At 37.6% G+C, this 24601-nt stretch overlaps 1 protein-coding gene and 1 long non-coding RNA gene across 2 annotated transcripts in view; both read left to right on the top strand.

Moving 5' to 3' along the window:
- The window catches only part of ubash3ba (ubiquitin associated and SH3 domain containing Ba), a 34779-nt gene extending 17387 nt beyond the window's left edge, over nucleotides 1-17392 (top strand). The window contains exons 2-14 of the mRNA XM_073860564.1: nucleotides 5947-6000; nucleotides 7872-8058; nucleotides 8202-8403; nucleotides 8978-9144; nucleotides 10034-10244; nucleotides 10336-10484; nucleotides 10681-10798; nucleotides 10926-11048; nucleotides 12045-12137; nucleotides 12301-12445; nucleotides 13352-13458; nucleotides 13596-13705; nucleotides 14634-17392. Of these exons, the coding sequence (XP_073716665.1) occupies nucleotides 5947-6000; nucleotides 7872-8058; nucleotides 8202-8403; nucleotides 8978-9144; nucleotides 10034-10244; nucleotides 10336-10484; nucleotides 10681-10798; nucleotides 10926-11048; nucleotides 12045-12137; nucleotides 12301-12445; nucleotides 13352-13458; nucleotides 13596-13705; nucleotides 14634-14771 (1804 nt within the window). The 3' untranslated portion in view covers nucleotides 14772-17392. The remainder of the gene's footprint in view (nucleotides 1-5946; nucleotides 6001-7871; nucleotides 8059-8201; nucleotides 8404-8977; nucleotides 9145-10033; nucleotides 10245-10335; nucleotides 10485-10680; nucleotides 10799-10925; nucleotides 11049-12044; nucleotides 12138-12300; nucleotides 12446-13351; nucleotides 13459-13595; nucleotides 13706-14633) is intronic.
- Nucleotides 17393-18149: 757 nt separating this feature from the next.
- Nucleotides 18150-24601, top strand: part of LOC129440183 (uncharacterized) — a 153886-nt gene continuing 147434 nt past the window's right edge. The window contains exons 1-2 of the long non-coding RNA XR_012365587.1: nucleotides 18150-18557; nucleotides 18821-18867. This is a non-coding gene — a long non-coding RNA (uncharacterized lncRNA). The remainder of the gene's footprint in view (nucleotides 18558-18820; nucleotides 18868-24601) is intronic.

Raw genomic sequence — 24601 nt, 5'->3', positions numbered from 1 at the left:
ATGTCACAGTTGGTGTTATGTTGCGATTGGCCTGTTTTTCAGCTGTCTTTTGCATACACAAGGTTTACATAAGGGGGGCACAAACACGTTTGAGGCTCACAATATTTCAATACCATAGCTCGTATTATTCATCTGTGACTAGGTTTTACATTCTACTGCACCTTTAATCAACTAAGATTTAAAAGTCACCTGCATCATCGTTTACTTTGGAGTATGTACCTTTTGCATATCGTTAAAGGGGCACTCCACTTTTGTTTTGAAAAAAATGCTAATTTTCCAGCTCCCATAGAGTTAAACATTAAATTTTTACAATTTTGGAATCCATTCCGTTCATCTCCGGGTCTGGCGGTACCATTTTTAGCATAGCTTAGCATAATTCATTGAATCTGATTAAACCATTAGCATCCAAATAAAAAATAACCAAAGAGTTTCGATATTTTTCCTATTTTCTTCTGTAGTTACATCGTGTACTAAGGCCGACGGAAAATTAAAAGTTGTGATTTTCTAGGCAGATATGGCTAGGAACTATACTCTCATCCTGGCGTAATAATCAAGGACTTTGCTGCTGTAACATGGCTGCAGCAGGCGCAATGATATTATGCTGCGCCTGAAAATAGCCCCCTGCTATTGAAAGTAACCAAGAGGACTATTTTCGGGCAGTGCGTAATCTCACTACCCCTGCTGCAGCCTTAGGAAAAATATTGAAACTCTTTGGTTATTTTTTTGGCGTGATGCTAATGGTCTAATCAGATTCAATGGATTGTGCTAAGATATTCTAAAAGTAGTGCGGCCGTACCCGGAGATCAACTGAATGGATTCCAAAACGGTAAAAATCAAATGTTTAACTCGGTCTCAGAAGGTGCTGAAAAATGAGCATATTTTCAAAAAAAGTGGAGTGTCTCTTTACCATCTACTAATACGCACTTACACACCAAAGGAAATGTAAAATCGTGAATTGTTATTGGACAATAGTTGCTCTTTAAACAAAAAAATGTTAAGGCAGCAAAGCATTTTTTACAGTGTGCTATATAGCACTTAAAGTGCTTCCCCTATATGATTGAACCATTTTTAGTGCTATTTAGCACCTTTTTTTTTTTAAAGTGTAATGCGCCTGATATTCTCTATTTAAACTCAGTGTGTTCATAAGATTAGATGTTTCAGGCTTCTGGAAGATAAAGTGTTGATTTGGAATTGATAAGAAATGGTGATGCATCTTTATTTTATGCATTGATGTGTCGTGGACCGCTGATTACCATAGGTTTCCTGTGTATTAAACAATCTGCATAATTTCTCGTTGTGTGACTTCTCCATTTTCTCGTTATGGTCTTTCTCATGAGATGTGAGACAAGCAGCGCTATACGGTTCTCGTAAAATATTACTTACTTTAGTGTTGCATCAGCACTAGATGGAATAAAGTTAAAGGCGAAACTACCCTAAAAATTCATCATCATTTACTCACTCGCGTGTTGTTTCAAACACTTAATGCCTTTTCTCGTATCCAGCACGAAAGTAGATATTTGTAACCCTGAAGTCTCCTAATCTGATATTGAGATTTTGAGCATCAAAGTTTGATTTCAATCATTGATGTGGCCTCACTAAGTCAATGTTTAACATATCAACGTGATACTTCCTACATAATATAAAAACATAAAACATTGTTCTTTACATTATATAGGATGATTCTTTGTAGAAAAGAGGAAATGTGAATAAAAATGACTTTGGTTGGGTTTTCACAGGCAGGTGAAACTGATTCTGAGTTAGTGGAAATTGAGTATCCGGTGTCACATGAGATTGAACGTGTAACTGCATTTCCGATGATTGCTCATTGTTAATCAGCAGATCATCAGTCATATATTTATTTTTTGCTTGTTAGTCATGTTTGGTGTGTCTCTCTGCGCCATCGAATTTCAGGCTGTATAGCGAGTTTCACACATCTGCTGTGCACAACACCTCATCTCCCTGGGGAATGTGTGATTCGTAGAGTTTTATAAAAAGACACTAATTAGATTTCGAACTTAATTTAATCGGCTCAGGAAAAAGCCTTCGAGATGTCAGCTGACGTGAGGAAATGGCATAGTGAGCTTAGCGTGACCTTATATTAGATTATGTGTAGTTTCACAGTATAGATATGAGCTGAGGAAAGTATCATCCTACACATGAGAAGATTATGTGCTATTATCTGAACTGTGTGTATGAATGTGTGCATGGATTAGCGTTGGTCTCATAGAAGTGTATGTGTGACCTAAATGATTGTACCTTATGTGTCAGATGGCTTTTAATTACACGTTTTAGGTCTACGTGATAAAAAGGGAATAAAAGAGAACTACAGACAAATAGAGAAAAGAAAAGAGGGAGCGAGAGTATAGAGAGCGAAGAGTTTTATGAACTGAGAGATATAACACACGTTTCCTTTTCATCAGTTTTTGAAAACCACAGACCAAATTACTTTTCCACTATGGCACCTGCTAAATGACTCAGACTTTGTGAAGTCAGTGGAGTAGCGTCCGTTTGTGAGATGTAGCATTGGAAAATTCATACACAGCCAAATTTTAAAGATATAGGGGTGGTTTCACGAACAAGGATTAGCTTAAGCCAGGACTAGACCTTAGTTTAATTAGGAAATATTATAAAAATGTTTTATACTTGTGTTCATTTTAAGGGGAAAACAAAGGGCACTGGTGTATTTTAAGACATGTCAGTGCAAGTTTGGACAGCTCTTACATTTATTTTAGTCTAGGAGTAGTCTAATCCAGGGGTTTTCAATCTTGTCCTAGGGGACCCACAGCTCTGCATATTTTGTATGTCTCCCTTAACTGACACACCCAGTTCTGTTCATGGATCTCTCCCTTAATGAGCTGATGATCTGAATCAGGTGTGTTAGATAAGGGAGACATGGAAAATGTGCAGGGCAGTGGGTCCCCTAGGACAAGATTGAAAACCACTGGTCTAATCCCTGTCCGGGAAACCGCCCTATAGAGATATGTGTTCATTAATGTACATTTAAACTATTTTGCAAATACAAATGAGTTCCTGGAACAGAAGTCAAATTATATTTAAATGTGACCCTGGACCACAAAACCAATCATAAGTAGCAAGAGTATATTTGTAGCAATAGCCAACAATAGATTCTGTAACAAATAATAAATAGTTTTATGCCAAAAATCATTAGGATATTAAGTAAAGATCATGTTCCATGAAGATAGATGGAAAACTTTTTTTTTAATTAACATTTTTTTGCACTCAGATTCCAGATTTGTAAATAGTTAAATATTGTCATATTCTAACAAACCATAAATCTAGGGCTCTCACAATTATGAAGTAATCATCTCATCGCGATTGTTTAACCTCATCGCGATAATTTCAGATCACCGCAATGATTGCACATCTCTCTAAAATCACAAGGGGAGCTGCAGCGCCTGTGTAAACGAGAACGTATCGGATGGCGCTTCATAACTGACAATGTAACGGGATACATTGCAAAGCCATTCGATACAGTGGAAAAACAGCATTTAAAGAAATGCTGCAAAACTTTGATAAGCAATATGAACTGGCAGTTAAAACGTACATTTCCAAAACAGCAATTCCAAATTTAGGGAAGTGAAGGATGCTATTCTTACCGTGGGTCACACCAGGCCTCAAATTTCGCGTTCCCCGCGTCTAGTTTGCCGCTTGAACAGTTTAAGTTTATTCGTTTTATTCGTGCGTAAAAATCGAGACATTCAACGCGGAAATTCGCGTCATGGGAGGGGCTTCTGCGACTCTGCTCACTTCCTGTAATCACGTCACTACTAGAGCAAGCTCCTGATTGGTTAATGCGGCACATTTTTCAGCCATAGCTCGAATTTTTCAACTCGCGTGTTTGCCATGGCAACGCTCAATTCGCATAGACGGAATCACGTCTACCGCGCTGCGCTAAACGCCTCATTTGCGCTGCAAGACCTCCAGACCAGGGTTATTATAGTTTTCCAAAAAATATTAGTTTTTATTTTGATTTAGTTTTGTAACCTGTTATTTTATTTCAGTTTAGTTTTAGTTCTTTTAAGTGGTGCATAAATAGTTTTGATTTCGTTTCTATTTTTCAAAAATCATTACTTTTAGTTTTTATTTAGTTTTAGTATAGTTTTAGTCTTTAGCATAATATCATGGTTGTGTACATACAACTTGCCAAATCTGGTAATGTTGAAAATAAGATAATAAGATTTTTTTAAATAAGTTTTTTTTATTTAGTCCTGTCAATCAAAGGGCAGGACAAATACCACACCAACCAACACTTTAAATTCTGTTAGGTTATTTAAGCTGGGTATATATAATATAAATATATAAATATACATGTTTGGTTATAAATAATCATATGCTGGGTTGTTGTTAACCCAAACATGAGTTAAAAAACCCAGCATTGCATAGAAACAACCCAGCATATGTTTATTTATAACCTAACGTGTTTTGTCCAATATTTTCCCAGCATTGGGTTAAAAATAACCCAGATAATTTCGATTGAATCAGCACATCTTGTACAAACTTATGTCTGTGCACAACAACTGAAAATCAATGCAAAGTTTAATGTTCTGTCTATGAGTGTCATAAAATTTCAGATAAGTTCAGCAGACATTTTTTATCATAGCAACCAAAAAGCGTCAAGCAAGCGGTCGCCGTCAGTGTTTTCAGCCATGTTTAACATTTAAATGCTTCTGTGTACAGTACATTGATATAATTAAACCTTCTTCAGTTATTGTAATGGTTTGCCAGCAGAAGACAGGTTGTCTTAATAAACTAGCCGTCATACACATTACGTGACCCTGCTGTGCAGGTCAGGAGTTCTAATAGATATTCATCTGCCACCTATTGGTCATTAATGATTCAGCAACATCTGCTGAACATTTGCTTATGATCCGGTAATATGAGTGACTCCGTATTCAACTGCTGATCCAATAACATTTAAAAAACGAAAACGCAAGTTTTGTTTTCCAAAATTTTAGTTATTTTAGTTAGTTTTGCAGGTCCACATTTTAGTTATAGTTTAGTTTTAGTTTTATTTTAGAAACCTTCGTTTTTATTTTATTTCAGTTAACTAAAATGTTTTTTTCACTAATAGTTTCAGTTTTCGTGATAGTTTTCGTTTACTATAATAACCGTGCTCCAGACGCGCGTCTACGCGTCTTCACATTGCCTTAACTTCGAAATCACTCGCGCTTGATGCCTATACTGCGGCTGGTGTGAACGCAGCATTAAGGATCTGTAGGGATTTTTTTTTTGCAGCCACTACAGACATGGTCCGGTACTAATTGTGCTTATTATTGTGCTTATTTCTTATGAAGAATTTTCAGTTTTTTAAAAATATATATTTATTAAATTATTACTTTTAAATATGTGTTATGTGTATTAATATTTACTCCCAGGTAAACCTTATTTCATGAACCAACCAAAAAATCATGAGAATTAAATATCAAAGCAATAAACCAGATAATTAAAATAAAATAAAAACATGATCTGAATGTTTAAAGATGTGTGTTTAAGACAGTAGACATGAGAATCATGTTAGAAGGAAAACTGTGGCAAGCTCTTTATATCAGTGGGTTCGACGCATTTGATCTTCAAAATAATCTGCAGAAGGAAGCATCTCAATATTTATAAATGCCAGTAAACAAGTGATTATTCAACTAAAATGTGCTTTTCCAGAGGGAAAGGAAGGTTATCACCGAGTTTGTTTAGCTTGCTTGTGATTTTATGAATGATAAATAATATGTTTCGAATACAGAGACTGAAACAATATAGGAACATCAGAGCGATCTCAGGTTTAGATCTCTGAGCCCTAATGTACTGATAAACATCCTCCGGAAAGAAACCCATTGATTTTGTGACCAGTACAGCAATTGAGCTGATGTCTCTCTCTCTCTCTCTCTCTCTTTCCATCTCTCTCTCTCTCCCTCTCTGTCCTTTCTGTTATAGGCTAAAAGCTCTGGTTTCGACTGGGGGCAGAAATGTACAAGCCGCCTGTGACTGGTGAGCACGCATGCACACACACCCACACACATGCTCCATGACCCATAGTTTTTGACAGCTGTTCATTTCATTTGAAACATACTGAATTGCAGACAGTCATTGGATTTTGACATGATAATATAATACCGATGATTTTAAAGCATAAGCATACTGAAATGAAACATGTAACCTAAATTTGAGTTTGTGGTCATATAGTCTGTACATTAACCAGATGAATGCATTTAGTTCAATATATTGATGACTCATCTTACACAGCACATTTTTATTTAATCAATATGTTATATACCAGGGGCAACCTTCTGGTCTCGATTGTGAAGCCAACACGGAAATGAGTTAAACTGCGATTCATCAACTAGCTGACTGGCTCCAAAAGTAGTCAGTTCTTATAGACCCCCATGTTAAAATGCCCAACTTTACAGCAGAAACAAATATGTTTACAGCCTGTTACAAAAAAGTCATTTTGGTCTATAGAGCTAATTTTGCCCTTTTTATGAGGGGGTACATGTTTTGTAACTCATCCGTCTTAAAGTCTGCATAACCAAGGGGCGTGGCCACTTGAGTGACAGGTGAATTGCCACTCCCATCAGTACAATAGAGACAGAGAGAAGTTATGCAGATTTGTGGTCCACGCCCACCGGGGGGGAGTTCGGTCCGGCCGTCTCAATTGACTTTGTGTTGCGAGAAGCCGCCTCCTTGTCATTTCTGGCTTATAACAAAAAACTGAATAATGCCTAAAAGCTGCTGTGTGACAATATGTACAGCTAACAAGCCAAAGAACCCAGAAATAAGTTTTTATAAGCTGTCGAGCCGTAAAACCCAGTCTTTAAGGAGAATAAAGTGGATCGCCGACTACGTTTCCCCCTAGTGGACGCAGTTCTACTAATAGAAGTACTATGAAAAGTTGCCTGTATCCATTTTTGTGTCTTTAAACGCTCGTTTTTTGGGGTTGACAGCTTATAAAAGCTTATTTACAGATTAAACTTAAAAACAGAATAATACATAAAAGCTGCTGTGTGACAAGGTGTACATCTAACACGCCCAAAAAAAAAAAAAATGCGTTTTTGTGGGCTGTCGACTTCAAAGGGCGAGCGTTTGGACGCGGAGGTGGAGACAGGCAACTTTTCATAGTGCTCCTGTTGGTAAAACTGCGTCCAATAGGGGGAAATGTAGTAGGCGATCCACTTTATTCTCCTTAAAGACTGGGTTTTACGGCTCGACAGCTTATAAAAACTTATTTCTGGGTTCTTTGGCTTGTTAGCTGTACATATTGTCCCAAAGCAGCCTTTAGGCATTATTCAGTTTTTTGTTATAAGCCAGAAATGACAAGGAGGCGGCCTTTTGCAATACAAAGTCAATGGAGACTGTTGGATTGCTTTCCCCCCCGGTGGGCGTGGTTTTCAGGTTGTGACGCGCTGCGCTCTGTCTCTATCGAGCTACGTGGGTGTGGTTTCAGCAACCAGGCACCTCAGCTCCACCTACGTCCTGCCTCTTTGGCTATTTTTTGTTATCCGTGAGTGACCCGCTGCCATATGGGGAAGCTCCGCCAGATTTGGGCTTCAAAATGCTCTTCACAAACCTACTGGTGATGTCACGGACACTACATCCATATTTTTTACAGTCTATTGTTATATACTATAAAAACGGACCTCTTCCTAATACCATGTTCAGTTGACCAGCAAATCATTTTGGTTCATGGCGGTGACACAAACAGGAACTATGTAAAGACAGAATCGGTTAAACAATTTCATGGGGTCTTTTAGGGTCCACATATACTCATTCTCAACTCATCTTGACCTTTATTGGTTCTCTGCTGCCCTCTGCTGGGCATGTATTTCTACCAATGCAAACACGCCAATGTCTTTTTTCTACAGGTTGTTCTCCCATGTAGATGATCCGTTTATAGATGATCCTTTACCCAGGGAGTATGTGCTGTACCTCAAACCCAGCGGTCTGCTTCTCAACCAGCTTTCCAACTTCTGGCAACAGAGTCGCATCACCTGTGGCAAGAACAAAGCTCATAACATCTTCCCTCACGTAACCCTGTGCCAGTTCTTTATGGTCAGAAAACTTTTCGACACACCCATCTGCATTTATGTGTTTATTAACACTGATCTTAAAGGATTATTCCACCAAAATATGAACATTTACTTATAATTTACTTAACCTCTTGCCATTTCATATCCCCTTATCTCTCATTGTAGTGTGCAGACAGTAAGGTAGATGCTCTCTGTGAAGCTCTGCAGACAGTGGTTAGTCAGTGGAAAGGTCGTTTTCCTTCCCCTCTCCCCCTGGAGCTCTACTCGTCGTCTAACTTCATCGGCCTCTTTGTGGAAGAAAAGGTGGCTGAGGTGATCAAGAGTTTCGCTGCAGACTTCGCCACTGAGGCGGCTTCGAAAGCAGATGAGTGTATCGATGTGTTTGTATATGTTAGTGCAGGGGTCTCCAACGTGGTGCCTGTGGCAGTCTGTGAGGTGCCTGCCAAAGCAGATTCTATTAATAGTCTCAATTGTAATATTTATTTCTTACATATTTTTTATAGCTTTGCTTTGTTTAAATATGTTAACATTTTAAACAATACTAAAACATATCAACAAGTAAGATAAAATAAAATCAACAAGTAAAACCAAAAAGTTTTGAGTAGACTATATTAAAAAAGTAGCCCTCCAGATTTTATCCATTGTTGTAGCCTTTGCTCACAAAAAGGTTTGAGACCCCTGTGTTAGTGTCATTACTGATGCTGACACAACAAAGCCATTGTATTGCATTCTGTATGTTTTCACCTTTTTTATTCCCTGCTTACTCTTTGTCTTTCAGTTTTTATTTTGAAATTAAGTGTTTAAGTGTTTGTTAATAGCATAAAAAAATAACTGCACATAAGCATTGTCATATTGTTTGCAGCACATCTAAGTATAGTGTACTAGGAAATTGCGCAATATGAAATAACTAATATCTCTCTCTCTCTCTTTCTCTCCAGATGTTCATGTGGAGCCCCATAAAAAACAGCTTCATGTAACTCTGGCTTACCACTTCCAATCCAATCATCATGCATCATTAGAGAAACTTGCCAAAGCCGTAGACATAAGCATCGGCTGTGACTGGCAAGCTGTACTCTTTTCACGAGACATCCGATTTGCCAATCATGAGGTAATCTGATTAATATTATATATTTTTTCTGTCTTAATGGTTATAACATTTTACCATTGTTGTTTTGGCATATTGTTTTTACTCAAACCCTTTATGCAAGCATCATTTAATGATTGACTAATAAAAAAAAATTGGTTATTATGTGGTAATCATGTGTGATTATGTGTGCGTTTCAGGAAGAGCTACAAAAATTTACTGTATGTGGAAAATAATGTGTTTTTTTATCATAGTCACATAGATACAGGTCATTGAAAGTGCCGGAATCTATTTTATGCAAGAAGTTTTCTGGAAAAAATCCATATTATTCCCTGTGTAGTGTAGGATAATATCAGAAAAATTCACGGGCTAAACTGTTCGCTTTAAATGCTTATATCTTCTGTATGCAAATGTTGATTCATACCAAAATGCTTTTTTGCAAAGTTGTGTACGGGTTACGTATGTAACTGTTGTTCCCTGAGAAGGGAACCAGACGCTGCGTCTCCCTTGCCATACTTCCTGCGTCCCTGTAAGAATATTTCAGATAGTGATATACTTCCTGGCTCTTGCGTCACCCTGTCTTTGTCGTTAAGCCTCACCATTGGTTGAATTTGATATACACTTTTAGACGCACCTCCCCCTGGAGGCGTTCCCAAAGTGTCACCGCAGTGACGCAGTGTGAGTTCCCTCGAAAGGGAACTTTAACAATGTATCTTAAAAGGTAACACAATGTAACCTTGCTCTCACTTGAAATGTGTCCCCACATTTAGTCCTTGAATTTGAGGGTATTTGGACCTGGAAAGTCCTTGAAAGGTCCTTGAATTTGAAGTTAACTGAGGTGTGGGAACCCTGTATTAGTGAACGAGTTTGAAATTTTCATATACTGACTCATTGGCCTTTCTCTCTTTTTCAGACCCTGCGTGTGATGTACCCTTATGTGCCTCAGAATGATGATGAACTGGAGCTGATGCCTGGTGACTTCATCTTCATGTCATCTTTGGAACAGGCCACTGCCAGCGAGGGCTGGGTCTACGGGACCTCTATGAGCACAGGCTTATCTGGACTGCTGCCGGAAAATTACGTCAACCGGGCAGACGAGTGTGACACTTGGGTCTTTCATGGGTAAGATATTAATAGTACGCAATAACAGTCAACTTCACTCTGAATAGAATCTCTTCATCTTTTTCATTTTCATTTCTCGTGTCTTTCATGGGTCTTTCTCTTTCCTTAATGGAACCACACCAACCAACAGCATGGGAGCAATGGGTGGGATTTTCCTTGACACACACTTAGATGGCCGTCTGCTTGACGATCCCAACCTAATGGATTCATCTGGACTTGGTGTCATATGTCAACCCATGCAGGTGAAATCTTGTCTTCGGGAAGATGAAGTAGTTTAAACAAAAGGCATTATTTACTCTCTCTTGTTTTGTTCCTAACCTGCCATGTTTTTCTGTAATTTTTTAGTTTCATACTTGTGGCTTTTGAGAGTTTAGAATGACATAAGTGTAAATAAAGGATGACATAATATTAATGCGAAATGGATAATGTCTGTTGTAGATCTCACGACCCAATCAGTCACGATTGCCCAAGAGAACGCTGTTTGTGTGTCGACATGGTGAGAGAATGGACGTAGTGTTTGGGAAACATTGGATCACCCAGTGCTTTGATGCCAAAGGTCCAAGTTCAAATTTCCAGATCTTCTAGCTTCACTCGTTCTTCTGTTTTCCAGATTAATGAAAGCTTTCTCGTACACTGATCTTGATGATGTACTCATTCGTGTACGCTTGCCCTGTCTTGAGCAGGTCGGTATGTGCGGTCTAACCTCAATATGCCACCGAGTCTTCCAGCGAGGAGTGGAGGCTACAGGGACTATGATAAGGACTGCCCTATCACTGTGTTTGGATCCACACAGGCTCGTCTAGTTGGTTAGTCACTTATTACTTTTAAATACGCATCTTAAACAAGATCACATGACATACCTTTTTTATTTCACATGTTATACACATTAATGGTTGAATATCTGCACCTGAGATGAAGCCATTAAACATTTAATTGTATTATTAAAATTCTTTACATCTAAAGCTACAGCTTAAAGGACAAGTTCTGTATTTTACACTTAAAGCTCTGTTTTCGGATTGTTTGTGATGAAGTGGAGCGGTTTTGACTGAGGTTTGGGCGTGTGGTGCTGGCCCGGGAGTTTTCGGGTGTTTCTTGTATCACCTCCCACCTCTATAATGGCTTTATAGGTGCACAGGAACAATCCTTCCTAAAATGCATTAAACGTTCACTAACAAAGACGTGAAACTCACCGAGTGGTCGGGGGTGTTCACTGATGTGCTCACACGGGAATCGCTGCAAAAGACGCATTCCAACAGGTTTTATCGTATTTTTTGCCAACTCCATTGACTTGTATTAGATGTGCTGTGAGGTACAGTATTACTCCGCGCCGGGAACCCGTTTGTATTCCTGCAATTGGCAAAGGCGGATTATCGCCACCAACTGGGCTGGAGTGTCTATTATTCAAGCTCTCAACAGAACAATATACGGGTGTGAGGCGTTTGGAAAAATAGGTCCACAAGTTTACAACGAATGCTAAAACAGCTGTTGGAAAGCATCTTTTGCAGCGATTTTTGTGTTAGCATATTAGTGAACACCCCTGACCACTCGGTGAGTTTCACGTCTTTGTAAACGAAAGTTTAATGCATTTTAGAAAGGATTGTTCCAGTGCACCTATACAGGCATTATAGAGGTGGGAGGTGATACAAGAATCACCCGAAAATTCTCGGGGCAGCCACATATTATATGTCCAAATTTCAGTCAAAACCGTTCTATTTCATCATAAACCATCTGAAAACAGAGCTTTAAGTGAAAAATAGCAAACTTGTCCTTTAAATTGATGTTTACGTGTGATTATCTTATAGGGGAAGCACTGCTGGAAAGTCATACAGTGATAGACTTTGTGTATTGCTCTCCATCTCTTCGCTGTGTGCAAACAGCTTTTAATATCCTCAGAGGTATAAAACCACCTGCATCTTGTTTCATCTTTTTGTCTTTTTATCAGATGTTATGCTTATATCTATAGATAGAGTGTTCTTATAAAGTATCGTTTCACTGGATCCAATATCCACCACTAAACCATTTATTATGTACTTCTGTGTTATGGACTGTATATCTTAGGTCTTCAACAGGATGGAAAGACTAAGATCAGAGTCGAGCCAGGTCTGTTTGAGTGGACTAAATGGGTATCGGGAACCTCGTTACCTTCCTGGATTCCCCCTGCAGATCTGGCAGCTGCTAACCTTGGCGTGGATACAACATACAGGTACTTGCATATTTAGTGTATTTGAATATATTTGCCAAGTATATGAAGAGCTCAGATACAAAACCCTGTAAGTGCGTCTGAGATGTTTTCTTGTAAATGGGCATTTTTATCACACTCCTAAAAAGAGACTGTAAGTAGGATTTTAAGTGTTTTATTAATCAAAATTAATGTGTTTATTCATAAATATGTCCTCATTGGTGTCAAATGACCTCCGCCAATGATCTGACTGTTTTTTGTAAGCTTAGAATTTCCTCTCTTTATTTACATTTAACTGGTAAGTCCAAGGAGGCTTCGATATCGTTCCTTTGTATTGATAAACTATAATAGCAGTGAGGGACAAAAAGCACTAGCCTACCAATGCGTTTCCACAATGCGTTTTCATTCAGAACGTGAACTAGCTGAAACGGAAAAGGAAATCAGTGAGTACATAATGGCTAGCGTAGCTGCAACACGCATTTGGAAAAGTGAGGTGCTAGAGAGCACTATTCGTTTGAATGCAAAATACAATTTCACCACTAGATGGGGGTAAATCCTACTTATGGTCCATTTAATGGATACTGACAACAAATCCGAAAGTACTTGATGAATGTATAATACGTGCCGAGAGCATTCGGTTAATATCATCATTTCATTTTTGACGAAGGTGGCGTTTTGCATCTGAACTTTTCATTTATTTTTTCTCATAACATAATCTCTGAACATTATACGTCCTTTTGTGCGACACTTTTATTGTAATTCTGGTTATCGATAGTGGTATATATTTGGTATATGTTTCAGTAAATGGATTTTGAAGTCGCACAATGGATGGCTCTAATAAGATCAATGTGTTATGGCTCGGTCTTCATTTCATAAATCAGTTCCTGTATTGGAATTGAATTAATCTCAAGTTGCCTTTTTCCACTGCAGACCTCATATACCCATCAGTAAACTGGCCGCGTCTGAGTCCTACGAAACATACATCAGCCGCAGTTTTCAAGTGACACGTGAAATACTGTCACAGTGCAATACTTTGGGTATGTCATGAGTGCAGTTATATTTTTGTTATGTTTTATATACTCAATCAATACTAGTATAAATATAAATACTAAATGATAAAAGAGATTCAAAGACATTTCAAGTTTACCTCATCATTATTGTGCCACAAAAACAGGAAATACAGTGTTGATTGTGGCCCATGCTTCCTCTCTGGAGGCTTGCACTAGGCAGATACAGGGACTCACTCCACAGAACTGTAAAGACTTTGTGCAAGTGGTCAGAAAGGTCAGTATTCTCGTGCATTATCTGAATAATATCTTTCTGTATTGCTTTAGATACACTCACCTAAAGGATTATTTGGAACACCTGTTCAATTTCTCATTAATGCAATAATCGAATCAACCAATCACATGGCAGTTGCTTCAATGCATTTAGGGGTGTGGTCCTGGTCAAGACAATTTCCTGAACTCCAAACTGAATGTCAGAATGGGAAGAAAGGTGATTTAAGCAATTTTGAGCATGGCATGGTTGTTGGTGCCAGACGGGCCGGTCTGAGCATTTCACAATCTGCTCAGTTACTGGGATTTTCACACACATCCATTTCTAGGGTTTACAAAGAATGGTGTGAAAAGGGATAAACATCTAGTATGCGGCAGTCCTGTGGGTGAAAATGCCTTGTTGATGCTAGAGCTCAGAGGTGAATGGGTCGACTGATTCTAGCTGATAGAAGAGCAACTTTGACTGAAATAACCACTCGTTACAACCGAGGTATGCAGCAAAGCATTTGTGAAGCCACAACACGCACAACCTTGAGACGGATGGGCTACAACAGCAGAAGACCCCACCGGGTAACACTCATCTCCACTACAAATAGGAAAAAGAGGATACAATTTGCACAAGCTCACCAAAATTGAACAGTTGAAGACTGGTGCATCTTTGGCATGTGGTGGAACGGGAGCTTCGTGTCCTGGATGTGCATCCCACAAATCTCCATCAACTGCAAGATGCTATCCTATCAATATGGGCCAACATTTCTAAAGAATGCTTTCGGCACCTTGTTGAATCAATGCCACGTAGAATTAAGGTAGTTCTGAAGGCGAAAGGGGGTCAAACACAATATTAGTATGGTGTTCCTAATAATCCTTTAGCTGAGTGTATTAACACATAATACATGTCACACTTATCTCCACTGTCTCAATTTCTTTACTCGCAGATACCCTACTTAGGCTTTTGTGCCTGTGAGGAGATGGGTGAGACAGGTGCGTGGCAGCTCGTGGACCCGCCCATCCTGCCACTCACTCATGGACCCAATCACAGCTTTAACTGGAGGGAAACTCTGCAGCAGGATTAAAATGCATTGCAACTTTACCTTCATTGCTCTTCCTCCAAAGGCAACAGAGACGCGCTTATTCACGCATCTCTCTCGCATTATCACAAACCTGCATCATAGCACTATAAAGGCTCATGCTTCCACAGCCAAGTTCTTGCACTGCTACAGTACACACCTCCATGACTGTTGATCTTATATGGCAGAGCAGTCACTTTTCCGATATACGTTCCCTTAATATGCTCGAATGGCATGCAGTCAAAGGCGAAACTTAAAGCCGTTAAACCTGAGATCAACCTTTGACACAGCTTCAGACACAAGCAGTGTGTCTTGCACAGAATGTCAAAACATAGCGCATATGTTATGCACACAATATAACGCTGGTAATAAACTCAGGTTTCCTGTCCCGGTGAGAAGGAAATTGTGTGCATAATTGAAGAGTCATCATCCAACACTTCCAAAATGGATGCCGCTGGACTCGGGTCGGGTCCATTGCAAACTCCACATACTCCACAGGGGAACGCGATTTCTTCCTGATACACTGTGAACAAAGTAGACATGCACAACCTCTTGCAGCGAGATTTTCCAGTTACAGCTTCCCTCCGTCTTGCTACACGCATAGTGGTTTCCTGAAAGCACAAGACAATTATCTGGCAATCAGACAGACTTATATGAGCTTTAAAGTAGTTTTAGAAATGGATTTGGAGGGCAGCACATTCGTCCCGTGCCTTGCTAACATGCTGCTGCTATTTAACACTTTGCAACTATAAGATATTTTGGGAGTACTGTTAGTTAGTGTAGTTGGAGATGATAATTAAATATCACAAATGCTGTCTTTTTTGCATGTAGGGTTATGGAAGATATCATCAAATATTTTGAGACAGTGCCACAAATGGTTTCAAATTCTTAGAAGGACAAGCAGCAGGTTGAATAGCGTTACGTGCAGCTGTTACAGGAACGCGTCGCTGTGGGCAAGTAAAGCAAGCTTTACTTTCTGAGCACTTGAAAATTGCACCAAACAGGAAAGAATGCTTCAACCGTGTAAAGAATTGTACATTAATGCATAACATGTCTGTATATACTTAGTAACGGTAAAAACCATTTAATGTGTTTCACCTTTAAATGGAAACTTTAAAATATCCTATTATTTATGTATTCATAAAGATAATTTGTTGGTGCTTCAGATTTTTTGTTATTTCCTGTATTGAAATAGAGAAATCAAGCCATAGCAAATAACTATATAAATCACTATATAATGCAGTGTTTCTCTCCACTTCAGGCACTTACATAAGCATATCTGTTACTGTTGCCATCTGTATTTCCTGATTTTCTGTTTTAGCTCACCAATGGTTTGCAGTTTAATGAAGAAGCATGCGTAATGCAATACACTGCATAAAAGTAAGAGGTTTTTGTATGATTTCGTAAGTTGTGATGAACAAATGGGTATTAAGATATTGTGCTTATAAAAGTATGCTGTCATCAAATTGGCTAAAACATTTGGACCAGATGTGCCAAGGGCGTTTTTTTTTTTTTGCTTTAATGGTTCCTGTCAGTGAAGATTGTTGTAACAATAAAACATTATAGAATCCAGTGAGTTTAACTGGAACAAATCCATCCTCATTAAGTTTCCCAGCAGTTACATAAGCCTACATTTTACCTTCCCAAGCTTCCTACTCGTACGTCGAATGCATTTATTTCAGCACAGATGACTTTATGAAGAATTATGAAGATTTTTAACTAGCCATATTTGAAGCTTTCGGAAACCTAGTTTAAGTGTGTGTGTGGCGCGGTTGAATGTTCATGTGCCAGAAGATGTAAATGCTAATAATTATCTTATTAGACTAAACCCGGTTGAATGTTTACTACCATGAATAAATCATCGTTCTTCCAATAATGTCAACATACAGTTACCCCATCAAGTGAGACGGTGTGTTTTACCACGGAGGGCTAAACAAGTGCAGAGTTGATCCAGATATTGTTTGGCTGAGTGGTGATATTGTCATTGCATGTGTTTAGAAGCATGCAATGCGTGCAACTTCTTACAGACAAGGGAGGGTCAGGCAATATGAGCCAAAGTGCTTCATTGATTTTTTTGAGGACCAGAATGAATCATTGTTTTCTGATGCTCTTAGGGATGTACTAAAACGCACTTGATCAATTCTCAACTTGGTGGGGGGGTTGTCTTTGTCTTAAGTTATGTGATGTTTTGTAAACCCTTTGGAAGCCTTACTGATCAATGACTAAGAAGAGAATGAATGAATAATATGTAAAACTACAGATTAGATAAAACCAGAGTATTAAATTTTTTTAAGTTTATTATTATTAATAATATTTGTTTATTTGTTCTCCCTGAAATATTTCTTTTTATATTTAAGGTTATTGGTGGTCACTTTTGAGGCATTTTTTTTTTTGCATGTACAAGAAATAAAATGTCAATTTCACACCTCTTGTACATGATATGACCAAAAAAAAGTTATTATTCAGAGCTTAAAGTTTAATGCACTCTTATGAATGATTCTTAAAGCATACGACACTCAGCCATAAAAACTAACTAAATATGGTTGTTAACATTTATTTTAAGACCTAATGCATAACATTTGTAAAACATGCTTGCAAATAAATCTTTTGTTATTCTGCATTCAAAAGTTTATTTCTCTGTAAGGTTAATTGGTCACACTTTACATTGGAGTGATCATATTGCATTACATTAATACTTCCTGACCTCATTGGTAACTTGTCCCATAGTGTTCCTACTTTTTAGTTCCTACTTTTCTCCAACTAGTAGCTAAAATGGCATTTACCCCTAGTTATATATATATATATATATATATATATATATATATATATATATATATATATATATATATATATATATATATATATATATATATATATATATATATATATATATATATATATATATATATATATATATATATATATAATTATATACAAAGTTTGTATTTTATTTATTATTTTATCTATTGCTGTCCTATAATTATAACAAGTCAAGTGTTTTTTTCTTTTACCTTTAGGCGAGATGTTTGTGTCATCCTAATTTGATGATATGGACATTGTTTTGGCCTGTTCTCCTGTCGGTCAGTAAAATGTTACAATAACAGACTCTGTGTCATTTTTGCCTCTAAATAACCCACGAATTATGATAATATGAATGAGCCCGGCTAGTTTATCCCACCAAACGCTGGGCAAGATTTATTGATTTAAAATAATCGTAAATGCTTTGACTCATGTTCTTTATATTGTGTTGAGCAAGTATGTGCAGCAACACGTTTAGATGTGTTCGACTAAATGCGGCACTGCGCATACCGATCAGTGTATGATACACAAAGTATCGCGAGAACAAAAAGACTGCCGGGTTTATTTCGTTATCGCGATGTGCTGATGTCATAAGCCTTTCGGTCTGCGCAGCGTGGCATGAACTCTAACGCACCAATTATGTAATGACGTCGATGCGTGTTGACGTAAAAGAACCGGAAGTGCGCAGGGCAGTCATGGAAAAAGGCGCCAGCTGTTCAATTACAGATGTTATTTTTCGATGAGAATAAAATATTAGCGGTTACTTACCATGAGACTTGCAGTGTGACATTTGACAATAAAACACTGACAAGTTTAACGCAATATAGGGTAAATGGATAAAGAGATACATTTTGAAATTAAAGCGTTACCGTTTAAAAAAATGTAGAAAGTTTGCCAATACCGCATGGTCAGGTGCTCGACAATCCCAGTCTTTGGCATTTGATTGCGATTAAAAGATTAAACTATAAAGTTCAAGCAGACATTAATAAGCAGGTAAATTTGAGTTGGAATATGCAATCATACAAGGATTAAATGTTGTTGAAGTGATCAACATTATTATTAGCGAAATGTATGCAAAGTAGAAAAGCAACTGCCAAGAATAAAGAAATAAGTTTATCTTTGTAGATGTTAGTCTTGTTTCAGATTATTTGGTGATTGGCTGTATTACTATACTAATATCGTTTCATGTGTTGTAACTGTTGTGTATTCTGTTTGTGTATTATAACTTCGTCTTTTTGTGCATGAAACACATTTAGGTCTTAAATATTGCGGCTGAATGTTCAGAGGACATACTCACACTAAAGTAAGTTATGTTTTTTCTGTTTGTCGTACTATTTGGTTTAATTCTTTGGCACAGTCAGCATTTAGAAAAGGCATAGACATGCATGTGAGATCATGCATAACTAAACATTGTTTTACTCATTGGTGATTCATACTTCTTGTGTAAAGACCCCCTAAAAAAAAGCAAAAACTGTAATACTACTTTTAGCCACCAGATGTCATAGTGTCACTTCATTTTCAGTGTTCAGAGGATAGTACAGTATCGTCGTAGTATTTCAACCGTTGTGCAAGATTTTTGTCTTAATTTTTACTAGTTTAATTGGTACTTTGTACTTATTTAAAATGTAAAAACGTTAAAAGTGGTATTAAAATAATCTGTGATGGGTGTCAGTTTAAAAAGCCCATGACAACTGGGGTGAATAAGCTAGCAAAACATTACGGAATGAATAAACACTTACTATGCGTACATTTAGTGGATAAAAGATGTACGAAGTACTTTAAATGCAAAGATGTTTGAACTTTCATAAAATTTAATTTAATCTAATATTTACTATGTTCATCTTCAAAAACATTTGTCTCGGTTGTTACCCCACATTGTTCTTTATGCTAGTAGTATGTTGCTAAAATTTTCAAAATTGTTAAATGCTAAAAGTAGTTGATAAGATAGAAAGAGCTTGAAAAAATCTTTTAAATGAGACCAAGATCATGTTTATGTATAACAAGAATAACAAAATACTGGCCGTTTGAAACTCGAAAATCATCACTTTATTTTGTCCATGTTTTCCATTACAATTCAAGAAAATTTGTGACCGAATCATGAAAATTATAACGTTAATTTGCTATAACTTTTTTAATTTTTGAGATAGTAGCCTCTTTCACACAGTAATTCTGGTAAATTACCATGAATTTACCAGAATGAATTTACCAGTAAATACAAAAATGTGCTGTTCACACACGCAGTGGCGTTCCGTTATTTTACCAGTAAGACATCATTCGCACATCAGTATCAAAATACCGGTAAATTCGTTGAGAAAGCGGAAGTACCTGTAGCACGCGGCGAGCTCAGTGTTGTATTTGTAAACAATCCACGTCGTTCATATCCACGGTCCGTATTTTGTTGTTTTCATGTCTGTGGTAAACAGTCGCAACGTTGCTCATGACCAAACAACATTGAATGAGACGACGTCAAACCGAAAATGCGTTTTTAACAACAGTACTGTTTGCACTTTAGGCTTCACAGAGGGCGTGCTAAGGACTTCGGCAATTCGGCGGTAAGCTGTTTTAAACATCTTTGGTGAAGAAATGTGGACGTAAACTTCAGGTGAGCTCAACTTTCAAGCAGCATGTCTGTGGAAACGTCAGTAAACAGTGCGGCGGTAAACGCGTTATCTGTATTAAAACGCTATGATTGGCCCGAAGCTGTCAGCACGGTCTGACGTCGTCCGTTCTAAATGCCGGTAATCCTATAATTTTCGTTCACACATAGCGCTTACCGGTAAATTGCTGGTAATCTTACAACCTGTCTTACTGGTAAATTGGGAGCACTGATTTACCGGAAAGGTTCTGTTCACACATGATCTGTTAACTGCAATTTACCAGTAAATTACCAGTAAAGACTGTATGTGTGAAAGGGACTATTGACCTGAATCTTTCAGGATAAGCTGTTTGTCATATCCTCTACATATTCACTTCTGAAAAGTCAGATAAATAAAAAAAACACTAATTACACCCAATAACACTCTTTATTCAGTATATCACTAATATCCCCAAGATTTCATAACTATTTTATTATTTTACATTATTTTTATTCAAGCAGAATTGGGGGGGGGGGGGTAAAACTCTCGTAGTCGTCGTTCAAATTTATTAAAATTTCGTTAACTTGTAGTTTAGCAATTAAACTAAATGTCTATTACAATTTCAAGAATGTCTTTACTCAACTTCAGCAAAAACAACAACGATTTTACAAACAACAGACTTTGGCGAGCTTACACGGCCAGTAGTTAAACATGAAAGGTGGTGAATGAAAACGAGAAGGTACCTATGGTTCTTCCGGTGGTGTTAACAATAAAAACTCAAAAATTTTGCAATCAACAAACCAACAGAAGCATTATTTTCCACAACAGCGCACGCTGCCTGAGGAAATCTTGAGTTTCGTTGAGCGGAACCAAAAAGTCAGCCGCAACAGCGGAGTTAGCAACATACCTACTAGTAGACTGTGTTATATTTTAGTAAAGGATATGACTAGTAGACTTTTAGGTTAAGCAAAAAGCCTCCTTTTCACAGGTGTTAGAATTGACTTGTGCAAGAAAAAGTGAATGTGCACTAAAAGCTGTACCTGTTTTGAAAAGTACAGTGACATTATGAAATGTGTGCTTGTTCTCCATTTCTGATGGCTTGAGAGACATGACAGGACATTTCCAGTAAGTCAATATAGTAATCCAATAGTGGAGTGAGACACACCCAGAGCCTTTTCCCACCTGGGCAAATAAGATTGACAGGGAATCTTTTCACTTATATACTGTATATACAGTTGGGTTTAAAAAATGCAACATCAGTAATCTGATAAACCCTGGTTATCAGTGATATTTCTGCATTGGAAATGATTTATTTACAAATGTAATAGTGTAATAGAAAAACAATAGTCACATTAGTAATGATATCCACACTACTTGTTCTGAGCTATAGACTCATGTATTGAAAGGGGCGTGGTCAAAATAATAGTAGTGTGAAGTGACGAGATCATTCTGTGAAAAAAACAGGCCCTTTTTTCCCTTTATTAAGAAAGAGAAAATATTATATATATAAAAAAAAAAAATCTGCTGCAGCATTTTTTCTAAGTAAAATGGGCCATTTCAAAATTTGTTTGGAGGAACAATGCAATTTAATGAAAAAGTTGATTTAACCACCCAGTCACATTAGCTACAAGAGACAGAGCGACCGGCTACCATTCATTTTCAATGGGAGTGGCCGTTTGCCAGCCACAAGCGACGAGGAAGGTGGGGCCAAAATAGACAAGAAGGCAATTTTATGCAAATGCTGAGTGATGTGACAAAACGACTGCCAATCAGAGTGAAGGAGCAGCGTGACGTAGGTCTGTGGCCGAGTCGGAGAAAATAATTCAAGATGGCGGAAAATGCGTATATCTGTATATATCTTATAAGTTTTGCGTTTTATCTCATATATTTTGTTACTTTTATCGAGAAATAAATATTTTTAAATCCAAAAACACAGTGTGAGGGGTAAACGTGTGCATATGATGTATATCTGAACTATATTTTAAACCATGGCCATGTTCCATAACCTTTTCAACTTGTGCCATTATTTAAGTCATCTTAATACACCAGACGTGAATACTGTTCCAAAAGGTAATTTTTTTAGATTTTTGACACAGTCTAGGGCAGCACGTACCTTTTCCAGAGAAGGCAATTCATATTATGCAGCAAGACATGCTCTGTTAAAAAAATAAAATAAATGATGAGTAAAGCATAAGATATTATTAATTTAATTATATGTATTTAATGCTTATGAGTAGTGCTGCCTCACGATTGGTCGTGACTAATCGTTTGCAGAATAAAAGTTTTTGTTCACATAATCGCTGCGTCCGAAAACTCAAGGCAGTGACTCGTTGCCTCGCTGCCTCACGAGGAAATGACTTCGGAGGCATGAAGGCAGCTCAGAGAAAGACTTTCAGACACACTTCAAAGGCAGCGTGTTTGAAATTTAAACAGAGCGCGCCTTTGTGATAACTAATCACATATTTGGAAAACTACAATACTAATTTCTCGCTAGAAATGCAATTAAAATTAAAATCTACCTTTATTTACACTAAATTGGTGGTCCAGTCGCGTCCTTGGCCGCCATTTTATTCTTTCGAACTCGACCGGGCTCGACCAATCACATTCTTAATGTACGTCCACGCATAGGTATCTCAGGAGACAGGAAGTAAACCAAACATTGAATTCGGACATGCCTTGATGCCTTCCTGCCTTGAAAAGCTGCCTCAGAAGGCAGCAATTTAGAGTTTTCGGACGCAGCCAATATATGTAGGTGTACTGTGTATAATAATTATGTATATATAAATATTAAGAAAAGAAAAAAAATTAAGAAAAAAATATATTTATATAATAAATATTTATATTTATATATATATATATATATAATATAAATTATATATAAATATAAACATAAACATGTACAGTATATACACATGCAAATGTTTCTTAATTATATAATTATATACATGTGTGTGTATTTATGCATAATTATTATACACAGTACACCCTTCCACATATATTATGTAAACAAAACCTTTTATTCTGCAAATGATTAGTCGCGACTAATCGTGAGGCAGCACTACTTATGAGAATATCTTGTTTTTAGTTTAGCAATGGCTTATGAAATTTAAAGTATAAACTTATGGTTCACGTGAGCAGCACTATTTGCAGTATCTCTTTAGGCAAGTGATAGTAAAGGAAACAGCTCTTTGCTTACTGCTGTTGATATGTATGCTCTGTACTATATCATCAGATACTGTTGGTTTTGTAATACAGATCAACACAGCTGGCTTTGAATTGTCAGCGAGACAGAAAGACTTATGGTTAACTCCATAACAATGAAAGAAAGTGTTAGGGTGGTGCAGAGAACTAACATACATAATCCCTTCCTGTTTGGTACCTAACTTGAATCTCAACAATACAAGGGCATCAGGTGACACTGATTGAATGGCAAAGTGACAGTTGGCTGCGTTTATGGGTTGCTTAGCCAATCAAAGGTGAACTCCCGTCAATTGTTCACGCAGCCCCTATGGCCATGAGACACCTCTGGGTCACCTGCTTCCTTTTGAGTGCTGTACATTCACACTGGTTATTGAAGTTATTGAATAAACCCAAAGGTCAAAATTATTAGAGCGGTGAAGCACACATACTGTTAGTAAAGTAAAATAACAAAATATAAAATACATACATAAATAAAAATTTTCAACTAATCATGCCTTCTCAAGCACTCTTAGCCATAATTTGGCTTGTTTTATTTTTAATCATTTTCTCGTCAATTCTGTGCTAAAAAAATGACTGGTGCATCCTCAGAGCTGTTTGTTGATATGATGTCGAAAGCCTTTTAAATTACCGTAAAATAAGCCTTTTGTGCAAACAGGTCCTGGAATTGATCCTGGGATCGCTCCCGGAATGGGGACCTATAAAAATCGCAAATAATAAGCAACTTAAAGATACAATTTGTAGAATCCGCCACTAGAGGGAGCACAATCAAAACCATAAAAATTACATAGATTAATGACACTCTAATGCTGCGTTCAGACCATCCGCGCTAGAGGCATCAATCGCGAGTGATTTTAATGTTAAGTCAATGTAAAGACACGTTGACGCGCGTCTGGAGGTCTCGCGGCGCGAATGAGGCATTTAGCACAGCACAGTAGGGACGATTCTGCCTCATTGGCGTGTCTAGTTCGCACGAATGGTGCGAATTGAGTGTAGCCGCGGGAAACGCGCGAGTTAACGTGATAATTTGAACTTTGGTGGAAAAACGTGCGCCGTTGACCAATCAGGAGCTTGCTCTAGTAGTGAGGTGATTACAGAAAGCGAGCAGAGTCGCAAAAGCTTATGGAAGGCTCTCCCATGACACGGATCGTCTCAATGACTAGAATTTCACGCGCAGCTTTCACGCCTCTTAATCTGTACTATCCAATCACAGCACTGACATTTAGTGCAGAGAAACAGAGAGAGAGAGAATAATTCACACCA

This window comes from Misgurnus anguillicaudatus, chromosome 22 (assembly GCF_027580225.2).
Source record: "Misgurnus anguillicaudatus chromosome 22, ASM2758022v2, whole genome shotgun sequence".
Classification (NCBI taxonomy): Eukaryota; Metazoa; Chordata; class Actinopteri; order Cypriniformes; family Cobitidae; genus Misgurnus; species Misgurnus anguillicaudatus.
This window is presented reverse-complemented; position numbering and strand designations above follow the sequence as displayed.